This window comes from Solanum verrucosum, unplaced genomic scaffold (genome assembly GCF_900185275.1).
Source record: "Solanum verrucosum unplaced genomic scaffold, falcon-dt-bn FXZP01000184.1, whole genome shotgun sequence".
NCBI lineage: Eukaryota > Viridiplantae > Streptophyta > Magnoliopsida > Solanales > Solanaceae > Solanum > Solanum verrucosum.
In genome coordinates, this window is record NW_026020302.1 from 556,938 (window position 1) to 574,050 (window position 17,113).

The window sequence follows — 17,113 nt, forward strand, 5'->3', positions numbered from 1 at the left end:
TCTCACAGCTGAAGCCTCCATAGATACTTTCCAAGACCCAATCAACTTAATCTGTTTCAATGATGGAATATCAGCAAAGCTAAGTGGGATCTCCTCAAGGTCATCACACTTTTTTATAACAAGTGTTTCAAGCAAGGGAAATGATTCCTCCGAGGCATCCCACTTTGAGATATTTAACTGCACCAGTTTCAACGACTTAAGTTTATGGAATGTGATATCTCCAAGGCACCACTCTTCTGATTGAGGAAAACACACATCTAGTAATTGGAGATACTCCAGGCTTGGTAGTTCCGCAATGAAGGAAATAGCACTTTCTATATGAATTCCTTTAAGTACCAATTTGTTTAAATTTGAAGGCAACTGTAACCCGGATAGAATGCGGGGATGCACAAAGGAAAGTTGAAGTTCTTGAAGCTGGGTAAGACTCTCCAATTTGGGACAAAAAGGCTCTTCATCATCCTCAAATGTGATTTGAAGTTGTTGAAGATTAGGACACCTCCTTGATAACACATCCAGCCAATCAATTGGAAATTCCTCAATTTCCTTTAATATCCTCAAATTTTCCAATTTAGAGGATCCTTCAAAAAGTCCCTGCTTATCAAAACCAGCGCCAGCAAAATGAACATGCCTTAATTTTTCCATTTCCCAAAAAGACACTGGTAACAGTACATCATAAAAACAACTCGTCACAATTAAAGTTTCTATATGGGGCAGATGTGATTGTGGATCAAAATAGAAAGTACCTGCCCAAACTGCGAGGTACTTCAGCTGATTAAGTGGGTTTAATCTAGCTAACCACAAAGACTCCACATAATAAGAACTCAAATCCAAGACTTTAAGAAGTCGCAATTCATTAATCTGACAGACGGGAATCACACCAATAGAATCTCTTTGATTGGTCGTTATCAATGACCTCAAGTGTTGGTGGAAAGGCTTCCGTGTTTTGGAGACCAGAGATGCAAACTTGGAAAGCTCTTCACTGAAACTGAAGCTCACTCGACTTCCCTTCCAATCCAAAGGTTGAAACTGGATATATTGACCCTTCACTGCAAGCATAAACTTTTCTTCTCTACTCTTCTCCAAGCAAAAGTGATGCACAACATCGTGAACCTGGCAATATTCGACTTTACCATTATAACTTCTTTTTGAAAGCATTACCACGTTACAGCTAATGAGATCCATCAAGTAACCTTCAGCTTCTTCTTCCATTAATCTCCCAGATTCAGTGTTCTCCACGAATCCTTCAGCAATCCATAAACTTATCAATTTAGATGCTGGAATTCTTGCGTCCTCCGAAAACATCCCCATATAAAGAAGACAAGGCTTTAAACAATCGGGTAAGTTATCAAAACTCAACTGCATAGTTGCCAGACTATATTCTTCGGACTCACTGTCAAGATAGTCAAATAAAGCATCTTTCACCTCATTCCACCAAGATTCTTCCATTTTCCTTTTTTTGATTATTCCAGCTACCAAGACAACCACTAGGGGGAGTCCTTTGCATTTTTCTGCAACTGCTTGACTCACATATTGTAGTTCAGGCGGGCAATCTTCCTTTTGAAACACTCTTTTCTGCAGCAATTGGCAACTCTCTTCTATTGTGAGGAATGGAAGAGAATAAGGATCAGTATGGTACTTAACTTGCTTACCCACTTCTTCAAGTCGAGTTGTTACGACTATTCTGCTTCTTATTCCAACATCTGGAAAAGAAAGCCTTAAGTCATCCCATGCCATACAATCCCACATATCATCCAATACAATGAGATATCTCTTTCCCATTAGGCTTTTCCTCAACCTGTCAGCAAGTTTGCCTACCTCATCTTCCTTGTCCTTGGAGCCCGTAACTTGACTGAAAATCTCTTGTAATAGCTCTCTTCGGCTATATGTTTGAGAAATGATGCACCATGCTCGAACATCAAAGCGAGAAACAATGATGTCATTATTGTACAACTTTCTAGCAATTGTCGTTTTCCCTTGTCCCCCCATGCCTACAATTGGGATGACATCTAGCTCATTTGTACCTCTAATCAGATAACCAATTAGTTTTTCTGCTTTATTCTCAAAACCCACTACCTCCTCATCAGTCACAAGATTGCTATGTCGAGCTGGCAGATGTTTAAATGGAGCAGCCACGTAGTGAGGATTAAGAGGAATGTCTGCTGACCACATCTCAGTCACCTCTGCATTAATTTGCTTGATCTCTTTTAAAATTGTAGGAAGTGAGCAAAAAATATGCAAAAAAGCATTATACTGAGCAAGAATAGAGTCAATGGCAACCTCAGCCTCATATGCCAAATTGATGGTACGTCTCTGAAGATCTTTAGGAATTTTATGTTCGTGGTGCACGACATCTCTGAAAATGGATGATAGCTCCTTCTCTAAAATGGATGTAAGAGATGATAACTCTTTCTCCAAATTCCCTAAAAGAGGTTTCATCAGGAAATCTAAACTAGACTTAGATTTCGACATCTCATTCAGTTTCCTTAAAAGAGAATCCAGAAAGCTCAATCCACCAAAGGTGGGGAACTGAGATGGAGTAAATTTTAAGGATTTGTAGTACGTCTCAACTTGTGCCTTCAGATCTTTAGTCTTCTCCAATATCTGTATCGAGCAAAGACTTATTTTGCTAGTGTCATCTTTGTTTATAGATCTAGGAACAAGCTTTTGAATTACATATAGAACATCACCCGCTATAGCTCCAACCTTTAACAAGACCTCATTCAACCAGTTACCATTAATAACGTGATTTGACACATCAGCATCAAGGAAAACCAACAAGAATTCTATTGCCACATCAATATTTTGAGCAGAGATATTATTAGGAAAGTTCTCGAGTTTTTTGTTTCTGAGATACATCAACAGATTGTGGAGAAGATCTGAAAATTCTTTTGGTAATTTCTTGTCCTTGAAAGTTTTTGATTGAGTAAACTTTGACACCTTTAGTTCACCATGAAAAATCTTCTTCATTTCCAGCTCCACAAACACAATCAATGATAATAGATACGGAGGTATATTAAAGATATCATTTTTATCACTAAATTCAATATCAGCAACATAATCTAATACGGCCAAACAAAATTGTCCCACAGTGTTAGCAATGAACTGAATTCGAGTCTCCAAACATTCCAGCTTCTCATAGTTGATGTTACCATTTATCTCTGTGGTATATATGTATCTCAAAAATCTCATTTTCTTTTGAACAATTTTCAGTTTCTTTATACATAGCTGTATTGCAAGTTTTTCTATGGGATAACAGGACCTACCCTTTTCCAGGAACATCATTAGTACATCATTTAGAATTTTTTCCAGACAATCCATATATTTCGACAGATCAAAATCATTCAACTCATAATTGTAACTTAAACTGGAGTTACCTTCAAAGAATTCCAACAAATGTGATTCTAGCCTTTCCAAATTAAGGTTAGTTTTACATTCATCTGATATCCCATCAAATACCCGGTGAAGCATTTCCACAGTCCATTCGGCATTCATTGTGAGTTTGACAAAACAATCAGGTAAAAGAACATGATACTTTATAAAGGTTCTAAAAACTCTTAGCACAATATCAAGATCCCCAATACGACGAATCTTGAAGAAATCCAGGTTACCTTCAATTTTGATCCTTCTTAGGTGATCTAACATTTCCTCAATTTCATTTTCATTCATTTTCTGTAGAAAAGTTCCTGCAGGTTCACCAACTCATGGAATTAGGTTCATGTCTTTCAATATCTAGTGTTTGAAGCTATGTTAATGCTTGTGAACAGTTATACATCTTATGTACCATTTTCATATTGTCAAATGTCACTTAACTAATTATTATCTCAGAAAATCGTCTTTCTTTCATTTTCAATTTTATGAGATACTAACTAATAGTTGAGTGAACCATTTGAGAAATCAACTCTCTAATTCTGTATCTATGGGAAAAAAGTAATTCATGAAGAAGATGACTTACAGTTAGTTAACAAGTATCTTCAATTTCTCAGATTTGGATTCCAACAAAGATATATTTCCAAGTTTATGCAATAGGTGATATAAGAAAAAAATTCATTGAAATAAAATGAATGGAAGTTTGAAGGTTTGAAGGAAGAAGGAAGAAAGTTCTTCTCTCTCTCTAATAATAATTTTTATACCTAACAAGAGATGAATTGTAGTAGCAAGTTGCTTTAGGTGGTAGCTGTAAAGTGACTCAATAATACACCTATATTATTTGTCTTTTTCTTTAGGGGTTGTTTGGTTGGAACAAGTTGTTTCGAGAGTTATTATCCCGGAAAATGTTATTTCATTATGTATATGGGATCATAATTAATTATATATTCCATCACTATGATATAAATGATGGGATACATAATCCAAGGACTACGTACCTAATATGCCTCCAACCAAACGCGGGATAAAATAATCCTGTATTTTATCCCAACATTATTATACTTCATACTTCACACCAGATGACTCTTTTCGGAAAATCCCCCAAAAATTTATGTGATTTGTTAGTTTCATACTTAAGCTATGCACTTCTATGATACTTGCTTGGCATATAATTAAGGGATTTTATGGTTGGGTATTGGGTCGGACATGAAGTTATATTTTTTCTCATAAATATGAAAATTCACAAGTTGTGAAAACTTTGAAGTTCAATTCTTATGCAATCTTACCGAATGAATAAATCATCCTTCGTTAACAAGATATCATAATATCTAAAGCATCGCATCGATGAATTACATATCTTTATGTTTCTTTTAACTTTCAAATGTACATAAACTTATAAGGATCCACTAGTCAACAATTGTAGTAATTAGTAATTAGTAATTCTTTCACATGATATGACGGACAATCTATTCACATCGAACATGAGTTTATTTTTGTAAAACTGAAAATAATGATTTGTTTTTTTTACAAAATATAAACTTATGAATAAGTTTTTATATTTTTAAAAAAAAAACATAATTCAAAAAAGGATAAATCATATGTCATAAATCAAACACGGATAAAAAAAGGAGTGGTGATAATTCTTCCATATATCTTGTGAATGGAGTCTCTTCTCAGAACAGGCCCAATCATAATACAAAACATTGATTTTTTTGGTTCTTAAGGGCTTATTTATTCATTTCATGTCGTACTATATATAATTTTTGTTTCCCACCCAGTGTCCGGTACCCATATTGGAGCCCGATCCAATTTGGATTCGCGACGTAATAAAGTCCCACATTGGGGAGTGAAATGCTCCCTAACAAAGACGATTGTGTCTTCAGAGAGGACTCGAATGTCATACTATATTACTATATCTCAAGTTCATATGTTGCAGAGTCCAAACGATCGATGAATGGCAATTGGCAAGAACAAATTTATTAGCTTCATGCTGTATGAATTTCAACTTCTAAAAGAGGTAGGTGGATGAACTTCCAAAAGAAGATAAGAAAACGAAACGTGCTTCAGATCTTGCCAAAAAATTAATATGTTGTTGTTACGTTGTTGTATCGATAGAGACAACCATATGGTTCGAAACCAATAAAAATCATATACAAATTTAATGAGAAGCAATCTATTCACGTCGACACATGAATCTATTTTTTTAGAATTTAAATGACGATTCATTTTTTTTTTACAAAATATAAACTAATTGATCAAATTTTATATTTAAAAAATGCATAATACATAAATATGACAGTTAACAATACATGAATTATATTAGCAAGTTGCTTTAGGTGGTAGGTGTAAGGTTAATCTTGTATTTTTCTTTAAAAATGATTGGAACTCATGTATTAGACTAGTCTTCACAATTCACACGCCTTTATTGACCAAATAATGTTAGAGCTATTAGACTAAGAATAGTCGTCGAGTCAAATGTCATAAACCAAACAAGGATAAAAAAAGGAGTGGTGATAATTCTTCCTTGAATTAATGATGTAATAAAGTCCCACATTGAGGGGTGAAACACTCCCTAACAAAGACGACTGTGAATTCAGGGAGGACTCGAATGTCATACTATATTACTATATCTTCAGTTCATCTGTTGCAGAGTCCAAACGAACGATGAATGGTAAGAACAAATTTATTAGCTTCATTCTGTATGAATTTCAACTTCTAAAAGAGGTAGGTGGATGAACTTCAATAACTAAGTTCAAAAGAAGATAAGAAAACGAACTGTGCTTCAGATCTTGCCAAAAAATTAATAAGCAAATTAATATGTTGTTGTTACGTTATTGTATCGATAGAGACAACCATAAATCATATACAAATTTAATGAGAAGCAATCTATTCAGGTCGACACATGAATCCATTTTTGTAGAATTTAAATGATGATTCTTTTTTTTTTTTTTTACAAAATATAAACTAATGGAACAAATTTTATATTTAAAAAATGCATAATACATAAACATGACCGTTAACAATACATGAATTATATTAGCAAGTTGCTTTAGGTGGTAGGTGTAAGGTTAATCTTGTTTTTTTCTTTAAAAATGAGTGAAACTCATGTATTAGACTAGTCTTCCCAATTCACATGCCTTTATTGACCAAATAATGTTAGAACTATTAGACTAAGAATAGTCGTCGAGTCAAATGTCATAAAGCAAGCAAGGATAAAAAAAGGAGTGGTGATAATTCTTCCTTGTAAATGGAGTAATTGGTTATCAACGAGGGTTATGGTGGAGTGATAATTACTCATTCATCCTTAACCAGAGGTCTCGGATTTGAATCCCCCTTGGGTACGAAGTCACCTTTGTTAGGGACCCCTTTATCCCCTAACATTATCCGAAGGAGTTAAAAAGAAAAGGTTGATCCAGCTTGTGATATTTGCTAGCTGAAACTAGGAAATCTTCCACTTCCTCGATGCTTTGACAGGTTGTTAGGTCGCGTATATGTTAATGTAGTAACAATATAGAGGGATACTTCATATTTTTCTTATTGAATTTTGCAGGTGCTGCAATTAAGGTTAAAGATGAAGGGATTATAGAATTTAACAACCACCAAATTACAAAAGCAAAAAATAAACAATGGATTGATGTTTATCGAAGGCAACAAGAAATAACAGTGAAAGACTATCTGATAAATACTGGTCTTCAATCATATCATACATTGAAAGAGTTGATCAATCAAAACAAACTTAGCAATCGGTACTAGTGTTACAATATAAGAGGATATATGGGCGTTTCGGCAGTAGCCTTACAATAGACTTGAGCATGAGCCTGAGCATGAGCATGTCTGCAACATTAATTAGCTAAGAAATGAATTCCATCCACTCGATCTGTCTGCGGTTGTCTAAGCAATTGCCAATGGTTACAGGCACATGCTTGATTCACATATGCCTTGGATTTCACTACTGACTCTGTATTGTAAATCAAATTAGATGCATATAGATACTCAAAAACAGCACATAAGAGTTTGTTTCTACTTACTTTGATAATTAGGTCAATACGGTCACATCCTTCAATCGTTTCAGCTTCTTCCTTAATTCTCTCAGCTGAAGCCTCCGGAGATTCGTTTCTACACCGAATCAACTTAATCTGTTTCAGTGTTGGAATATATGCAAAGCTAAGGGGTATCTCCTCTAGGTCGCGACAATTTTTAATAACAAGTGTTTCAAGCAGCGGAAAGGATTCCTCCGAGGCATCCCACCTTGAGATAACTAATTTCACCAGTTTCAAGAACTTAAGTTTATGGAATGTGATATCTTCATGGCACCACTCTTCAAATTGAGACAAACAAGGTTCATTTTCTATAAAATAAGCCTGTTCTATGTGGAGATACTCCAGGTTTGGTAGTTCCGCAATGAAGGAAATCACACTTACAGTCTCAAATAGTACCAACTTCTTCTAATTTGAAGGCAACTGTAACCAGCTGGATAAAACTATGGGACTCCCAATGGAAAGGCGAAGTATTTGAAGATGGGTAAGATTCTCCAATGTGAGACAAAAAGACTCCGCATAATCATCCCCAAACAAATCTGCAGAATAACTATCCTCAAAGTCGATGTGAAGTTGTTGAAGATTAGGACACCTTTGTAATAACACATCCAGCCTATCCGCTTCATCAATTGAAATTCTAACATTCCTTAATATCCTCAGGTTTTCCAGTTTAGAAGATCCTTCATCGATCCCCTGCTTATCAAATTCAGCTTCAACAATCTCAAGATACCTTAATTTTTCCATTTCCCAAAAAGACACTGGTAACAGTACTGTATTAAGATTATTCTTCACAATTAAAGTTTCTATATGGGGAAGATGAGATTCTCGATGAAAGTAGAATTTCTTTGCCCAAACTGCGAGGTACTTCAGGAGATTTAGTGGTTTGAATGTAACAGAAGATAAAAAATCCACACTATAAGAACTCAAATCCAAGACCTTAAGAAGTCGCAATTTACTAATCTGACAGAAGGGAATCACATCAATAGATTTTCCTCGATTGGTCGTTATCAGTGACCTCAAGTGTTGGTGGAAATGCTTTCGTGTTATGGAGACCAGAGATGCTAACTTGGAATGCTCTTTACTGAAACTGAAGCTCACTCGACTTCCCTTCCAATCCAGAGATTGAAACTGGCAACCATGCCCCTTCACTGCCAGCATAAAATTTTCTTTTCTACTCTTCTCCAAGCAAAAGTGAAGCACTACATCATGAACCTGGCAGTATTTGACTTTTTCGTTATATTCTCTCTTTAAAACCATTACCACATTACTGTGGATGAGATCCATCAAGTAATCTTCAGCAGATTCAATATCTAGCACGAATCCTTCCGCGGTCCATAAACTTGCCAATTTATACACTGGAATTATTGCGTCCTCTGGAAACATCCCCATATAAAGAAGACAAGGCTTTAAACAATCGGGTAAGTTATCAAAACTCAACTGCATAGTCGCCCCGACTATATTCTTTAGATCCACGATCAAGATAGTCATATAAAGCATCTTTCACCTCATTCCACCAAGATTCTTCCATTTTCCTTTTCTTGATTATTCCAGCTACCAAGATAACCACTAGAGGCAATCCTTTGCATTTTTCTGCAACTGCTTGACTCACATCTTGCAGTTCAGGCGGACAATCTTCCTTTTGAAACACTTTTTTCTGCAACAATTGGCAACTCTCTTCTGTTGTGAGGAATGGAAGAGAATAAGGATCAGTATGGTACTTGACTTGCTCACCCACTTTCTTAAGTCGGGTTGTTACTACTATTCTGCTTCTATTTCTAACATCTGGAAAAAAAAGCCTTAAGTCATCCCATGCCATACAATCCCACATATCATCCAAGACAATGAGATATCTCTTTCCCATTAGTCTTTTCCTCAACATGTCGGCAAGAACATCGTCCTTATCTCCCTTGTCCTCGGAATCGGTAACTTGACCAAGAATATCTTGTAATAGCTCTCTCCGATTATATGTTTGGGAAATGATGCACCATGCTTGAACATCGAACTGAGAAACAATGATGTCATTATTGTACACCTTTCTGGCACAAGTTGTTTTACCTTGTCCCCCCATCCCAACAATAGGTATGACATCTTGCTCACTTGTTCCTCTAATCAGATACTGAATCATTTTTTCTATGTCATTCCCAAAACCCACTATCTCCTCATTGTTCACAGGATTACTATGATGAGTTGGTAGATGCTTAGATGGTGCTACCACATAGAAAGGCTTAAGAGCAACTTCACACATCTCAGTCACCTCCACATTAATTTTCTTGATCTCTTTTATGATAGTAGGAAGTGAGCAAAAATTATGCCAAAAGACATCATACTGAGAAAGAATAGAGTCAATAGCAACCTCAGCTTCATATGCCAAATTGATGGTACGTCTCTGAAGATCTTTCAGAATTTTATGTTCATGGTGCACCTTTGTGATATCTATAAAAATGGATCACCAAGAAAAGGTTAATACATATATCTCTCTCTGGAAGACCCCTGATGTGAGGCAATAAGTTATTTTCATAGGTTTTCGTAAGTATTATTTTCATTCTTAATCATCGAACTTATAGGGAAAGGGGAACGATTAACTAACATGGATAGGAATATACCTATGCCAAATTGATAGTACGCCTCTGAAGATCTTTAAGAATTTTATGTTCACTATTGACCTTTGCAATCTCGGAAAATGGATGATAAAGATGACAGCTCCTTCTCTAAAATGGATGTAAGAGATGATATATAGCTCTTGCGCTCTAAACTAAAAGGATACCATTTTGTTGTTACACACGTGCTTGACTCACAGCTGCTTTAGATTTCCCCACATATCCTGTATTGAAGAGATTGTTTGCACATTAGATGCACGTAGATACTAAAATACACATTAGATGCACGTAGATACTAAAATACATATTAGATGCACATTAGATGCACGTAGATACTAAAATACACATTAGATGCACGTAGATCCTGCTTTAGATTCCCCACATATCCTCCTTTATTACAAAGTTCTCTTGTACAAAATACACATAGCAATACCATGTTTCATCATGAAAACTAAACCTGATTCAGACTTCAACATATCATGCAATTTTCTTAAAAGAGAATCCAGAAAGCTCAATCCACCAACAGTGGGGAACTGAGACGGAGTGAATTTCAAGGATTTGTAGTACTTCTCCACTTGTGCCTTCAGATCTTCAACTTTCTCCAATATCTGTATCGAACAAACATTTATGTTGCTAGAGTCATTTTTGTTTATAGATCTAGGAAGAAGCTTTTGAATTACATATAGAACATCACCAGCTATAGCTCCAACATTTTCCATAACCTCATTCAACCAGTTACCATTAATAACATGATTTGACCCGCCATCATTAAGGAAAACCAACAAGAACTATATTGCCACATCAATATTTCGAGAAGAGATATTATTAGGGAAGTTCTCGATCTTTTTGTTTCTGAGATACACCAGCAGACTGTGGAGATGATGTGAAAATCCTTTTGGTAATTTCTTGTCCTTGAAAGTGTTGAGAAGTTAGTTCCAGATACAGCTGTCAGCTGATAAGCAAATGTTTTAGTTAAATTAAATGCACGTGATTCTGTTAGATGTGTCAGTGAGTTGGTTAGTGAAAGTCTTCATTTTCTATATATGTACAGAAGTTCATTCATAGAAGGAGTAATCCTTTTCTCTGTATCTGTAAGTCATTGATTGTATAAGATGGAAGTTTATCTCTCAGTTTATTGAGGTTTTTACATGGTATCAAAGCAAGGAGGACGAATCTAGGGATTCATCTCAGCTGGAATTGACGATAGATCGAGAGATTTCACAGCTCAAACATGGCAATTGAGGAAGTATTGACGGGAGGATCTGTTGACAGAGTTCAAGGAGAGTCTGTCAATGGTGGATTGATGGCACTTGATCACAATCATCCACTCTATCTGAGCTCTTCTGATGTGCCAGGAGCTCTCTCTGTTGGTATTCAACTAACAGGCATGGAGAATTATACGTTATGGAGTCGAGCTATGGAGATTGCCCTACTCGGACGAAACAAATTGGGTTTTATTGATGGCTCTGTTCTACGCTGTGATTTTGATGGTGCTTTGAAGAAAATATGGGATCGATGCAATGCAATAGTGATCTCTTGGCTCACCTGCAATGTGAGTAAGGAATTATTGAGTGGAATTCTCTATTCCTCCAGTGCACATCAGGTATGGCTTGATCTGAAGGAACGTTTTGATAAAATAAATGGATCTAGGATTTATCAATTACATAGGAGTATTTTCACCCTTACACAGGGCACATCATCTGTTTCTTCTTATTATACAAAATTGAGAAACCTATGGGATGAGTATGACTCTATTTTTCCTCCTCCTAGTTGTGATTGTCACAAGGCTAAGGACTATGTTGAACAGATGCAGTATCAGCGATTGTTACAGTTTTTGATGGGTTTGAGTGATAGTTATTCACAGGCAAGAGGTCAGATTTTAATGATGCCTAGTCTTCCTAATGTGAATCAAGCATATGCTTTAGTTATACAAGATGAAAGTCAGAAGGGAATCGCTGGATCTATACATGAAGGGATGGAATCCTTAGCAATGTATACTACAAGGAATCACAGGCCACCTCAGTTTAACTTTCAACCTCAGTTTGATTCTAGACAAACTCCTAGGAAGAACCATCTGTATTGCGATTTTTGTGACATGAAGGGACACACTAGGACAAATTGCAACAAGCTGAAGAAGTGTGATCATTGTCATACGACTGGGCATGTGAAGGATAATTGTTACTTACTCATCGGATATCCAGAAAATTTCAAAGGGAAGAAAAAGGCAAATGCAGTTATAGGGGATGGTAATATGTACTCACAGATGCAGGACTTGCAGGATCACAAGGAGAAGAAGGCTCACATAGCTATAGGAGAACATCAGATGGGAGATCAAGTTACTCAGGAACAGTTATTTCAGTTGTTGAACAACACTTCACCAGAACAATTGAACCAAATTTTCAATATGCTGAAAAGGGACAACAACAACATGGATCCTCAAAAGAGTGTCAATATGGCAGGTAATTCTTGTTCTCAATTGAAGTGGATTATAGATACTGGGGCTACAGATCACATGATACATAATCACATTTACTTGCAAGATGAAAACATGATGAATAGGCTAGGTAAAGTGCAGCTGCCTACAGGAGACTTTGCTACTGTTTCACATGTTGGAAATTTTCAACTGAATGATAATGATATAATCACAGATGTATTGTGCATACCAGAATTTAAGTTTAATCTTTTGTCTGTAAACAAACTGACAAAAGAGTTAAACTGTTCTGTCTCTTTTTTCCCTACATACTGTGTGTTTCAGGATCTCTTATCTGGGAAGGTAAAGGGGATTGGTAGAGTAGAGGAAGGATTATATGTGATGGACTCGAAAACAAGACCACACAAGGATAGGATTAAGACAATGTCTGCAGTCAAGAAAGGAGATGCAAGTGCAGAACTATGGCACAAGAGACTAGGGCATGTTCCCATGAAAGTTCTTAGAAGAATAAAAGACTTTAGTACTTGTAATAGTTTTACCATTGATAAGTGTGTCATTTGTCCACAAGCAAGACAGACTAGAAGTCAGTTCCCTGTTAGTCATACTATAGTTGCTGATATATTTGATTTAGTACATATGGATGTTTGGGGTCCATATAAGGTCACCACTCATAGTGGAAAGAGGTTCTTTCTCACTTTAGTGGATGACAAATCTAGATGGACATGGACTTTCTTAATTGCTTTGAAGTCTGATGTAATTGTTGTGCTGAAACATTTTCTGGCAATGATAAAGAATCAGTTTGGGAAGTGTGTTAAGGTTTTCAGGTCTGATAATGGAGGAGAATTTCTAAACTCTAACTGTCATGATCTCTTTATGTTGCATGGGATTATTCATCAAAGATCTTGTCCACACACTCCACAACAAAATGGAGTTGTGGAAAGGAAACACAGACACTTATTAGAGACAGCAAGAGCTGTAAAGTTTCAAGGGCATCTACCAAATAGGTTTTGGGGAGAATGTATAGAAGCTGCAACCTATATCATTAATAGAATTCCTTTATCTGTATTGGGGAATAGGTCTCCTTATGAGATATTGTACAAAAGGCAACCTTCTCTGGCTCACATCAGAGTGATAGGTTGTCTTGCATTTGCCACAGACCTGAGAAGAGATGACAAGTTTGCACCAAAGGCTAAGAAAGCAGTATTTCTTGGCTATGCTGTCAGTCAAAAAGGATATAAACTATTAGATGTTGAATCTAAGGTTGTTTTTGTTAGCAGAGATGTAATTTTTCATGAGACTGAGTTTCCATTTCAGTCTCTAGGATTTAGAGAAGATGCAGATCATGTACCTTCAATATCATATTCACATGTAGAAGACAGTGAGCTCACACCATGTGTTGTCATCAGAAGTTCAACACCTATTATTGTAACTGAGGACACAACAATATCTGCATCATCTAGTGGTCATTCTCACAGGGATCCTAATAATACTCAACTATCAGACAATGCTGCTTCTGTTACTTCTCAGGACCCTGAATTGTCAGTGCAAACTCCTACAGTTGTTACCAGAAGGTCAAGTAGATCAGCTAAACCTCCAATTTGGCATACAGATTATGTTTTGACAAAGAAGAATACAACTGCTGGCAGTTGTTCCTATTCTATTTCAGATGTAGTGGACTACCAGCGCATCTCACCTACATATAAAAGCTTTGTCACTAAGTTTTCTCAAGAGAGGGAACCTACTACATATCAAGAAGCCATTCTAGATCCTAGATGGGTAGAGGCTATGGAGAATGAGATACAGGCATTGGAAGAAAATCAAACATGGAAGATCACTCAACTGCCTAAGGATAAGAGGGCAATAGGATGCAAATGGGTGTACAAGATAAAGTATAAAGCTGATGGGGAGGTTGATAGGTTCAAGGCTAGGTTGGTAGCCAAGGGCTATAACCAAAAGGAAGGGCTGGACTATCAAGAAACTTTCTCTCCAGTTGTAAAAATGGGGACTATTAGAGCAGTCATATCATTAGTTGCTGCACATCACTGGACTGTCCACCAGATGGATGTTTTTAATGCATTCCTTCAAGGAGATTTAAATGAAGACGTGTACATGGAAATACCTTTGGGTTTTGTCCATAAAGGTGACAAGGGGGTAGTGTGTAAGCTCATCAAGTCACTTTATGGCCTCAAGCAAGCAAGCAGGCAATGGAACATTAAACTGACAACAACCCTGGTTGATTCTGGTTTTCAGCAGAGCAGTTATGATCACTCTTTGTTCACAAAGAGTCAGAAAGGAAGTTTGGTGATGGTTTTGATCTATGTTGATGATTTGTTAATCACAGGGAATGACCACAACTTGATCTTGGACACAAAGAAAATCCTCAAGGATAATTTTAAGATCAAAGATTTAGGGGATTTAAGATATTTTTTAGGAATCGAATTTGCCAGGAACGACACAGGGATCCTTATGCATCAGAGGAAGTACTGTCTTGAGTTGATTTCAGACATGGGATTATCTAGTTCCAAGCCTGTTGGAGCTCCCATTGAGATAAATCAGAAACTTACTACAAAGGAGTTTGATCTTCACTTTCCTACTGCTGATGGAAGTGACAAGTTGTTGGATGATCCGAATGTGTATCAAAGGGTGGTAGGGAGGCTACTCTATTTGACAATAACAAGACCAGATATTGCATTTGCAGTGCAGCTTCTAAGCCAATTCATGCATAGTCCTAAAACATCCCATATGGAGGCAGCGATAAGGGTGGTCAAATATGTCAAACAGTCCCCAGGATTGGGAATATTCATGACAGCCAATGCCAGCAATCAGTTAACTGCATATTGTGATGCAGACTGGGCAGCATGTCCAAATAATAGGAAGTCCATAACAGGTTATATGGTTACATATGGAAGTTCCTTGATTTCATGGAAGTCTAAAAAACAGGACACTATTTCACGAAGCTCAGCTGAATCTGAGTACAGAAGTTTAGCATCAACAGTTGCAGAAATTGTGTGGTTGGTTGGCCTCTTTAAGGAGTTAGGGGAACAACTGAAGTTACCTGTTCCTGTATACAGTGACAGCAAATCTGCAATACAAATTGCTGCTAACCCAGTTTTTCATGAACGAACCAAACATATAGACATCGATTGCCACTTTATTAGAGAAAAGGTTCTATTAGGAATGGTTCAGCCTTTGTATTTGAAGACAACAGAACAGCCTGCAGATTTATTCACTAAAGGACTCACTCAAGCACAACACTCATATCTACTAACCAAGCTAGGAATGAAGAACATCTTCCACACTCCTAGCTTGAGGGAGGATGTTGAGAAGTTAGTTCCAGATACAGCTGTCAGCTGATAAGCAAATGTTTTAGTTAAATTAAATGCACGTGATTCTGTTAGATGTGTCAGTGAGTTGGTTAGTGAAAGTCTTCATTTTCTATATATGTACAGAAGTTCATTCATAGAAGGAGTAATCCTTTTCTCTGTATCTGTAAGTCATTGATTGTATAAGATGGAAGTTTATCTCTCAGTTTATTGAGGTTTTTACAGAAAGTTCTTGATTTAGCATAGTTTGAAGCCTTTAGTTCACCGAGAAAAATATTCTTCATTTCCAGCTCCACTAACACAATCAAACATAATAGATAATCAGGTTTACTCAAGATATCATCTGTACCAACTGCAACCCAAAGAGCAAGACAGAACTGTCCTACATTGTGAGCCATGAACTGAATTCGGGCCTGCAAACCTTCCAACTTCTCGTGATCAATGTAACCAATTATCTCTGAGACATATATGTATCTCAAAAATCCCATTTTCCTTCGAATGATTTTCAGTTTCATTGTAAATCGACTTCTCACAAGGATTTCTTCATTCGTCCAAGAAAGGTCAGACAAGCTACCCCATTGCAGGCACATCATCATCAGGTTCTTGTCGAGACAATCCATATATTCCGACATATCTGAATCATTCAACTCATAATTGTACCTTAAATTTGTATTGCCTTGAACGGATTCCAGCAGTGTTAACACTCCCCTTTCAAGATTATGGTTATTTTTGTATTCGTCTGGAATTCCATCAAATACTGAGTGAACCTTTTCCATAATCAACTGGGCAATCTTTGTGATTTTGACTAAGGAATCAGGGGAAACAACATGATTACACTTGATAAAGGTTCTGAAAAATCTTATCTCCACTTCAAGTATCACAATTTGATCAATCTTGACGCTATTCAGATCACCTCCACTCTTGATCCTTCTTAGCTGATCTAACATATCCTCAATGTCGTTCCGAGCCATCTTTCATAGAAAATTCCTGCAAGTTCAACAAACACTTGGAATATTAGTTTCATTAATTATGAGCAACACTTCTATTCATGTCTTTCAATTCTGCCACGGGGAAATGATCTTTTACTATAGGATAAGAAGTTTAAAGTCTAAACTAGTACATTTTTAGTAGGTCAATCATTATGTGACTAGTAAAAAATGAGAGAATTGTAGAGAATAGCATAAGAAAAATATAATCGAGAGCCTTTCTACCAGCCTAAGATCATTAATTAAGATTGAAAAACTCAATTAAGAAAAAGAAGCTAGAAAGGAGAATGTGTATTTTGGATAAGAGAACCGAAAGAAATTAAAACTCTTTGATTTGGATTTTGGTTGATTGCAAATATACAACACTATCTAG

The 17,113-nt window shown here is 36.5% G+C and overlaps 2 protein-coding genes across 2 annotated transcripts; both read right to left on the reverse strand.

Moving 5' to 3' along the window:
* Positions 1-70: 70 nt before the first annotated feature.
* Positions 71-8,792, reverse strand: LOC125834867 (putative late blight resistance protein homolog R1A-3). Its single transcript, XM_049514022.1, has 3 exons — positions 8,525-8,792; positions 121-1,019; positions 71-79 (listed from the first exon to the last, which is right to left on the reverse strand). The coding sequence occupies exons 1-3, from the start codon at positions 8,790-8,792 to the stop codon at positions 71-73; spliced, it is 1,176 nt and encodes a 391-aa protein (XP_049369979.1).
* Positions 8,793-8,814: 22 nt separating this feature from the next.
* On the reverse strand, positions 8,815-10,719 carry LOC125834868 (putative late blight resistance protein homolog R1B-12). Its single transcript, XM_049514023.1, has 2 exons — positions 10,434-10,719; positions 8,815-9,836 (listed from the first exon to the last, which is right to left on the reverse strand). Exons 1-2 carry the CDS (start codon positions 10,717-10,719, stop codon positions 8,830-8,832), a joined length of 1,293 nt encoding a protein of 430 aa, XP_049369980.1. The 3' UTR covers positions 8,815-8,829.
* Between the last annotated feature and the right edge of the window lie 6,394 nt (positions 10,720-17,113).

Coding starts and splice junctions, on each gene's coding strand:
- LOC125834868 (XM_049514023.1), bottom strand. CDS start 10,719: ATGGAAAATGTTGGAGCTATAGCTGGTGATGTTCTATATGTAATTCAA. Junction 9,837..10,433: donor AGTTTTCATGATGAAACATG/GTATTGCTATGT, acceptor CCATTTTTATAG/ATATCACAAAGGTGCACCAT.
- LOC125834867 (XM_049514022.1), bottom strand. CDS start 8,792: ATGGGGATGTTTCCAGAGGACGCAATAATTCCAGTGTATAAATTGGCA. Junction 1,020..8,524: donor GCATGGTTGCCAGTTTCAAT/CTCTGGATTGGA, acceptor TCCAGTTTCAAC/CTTTGGATTGGAAGGGAAGT.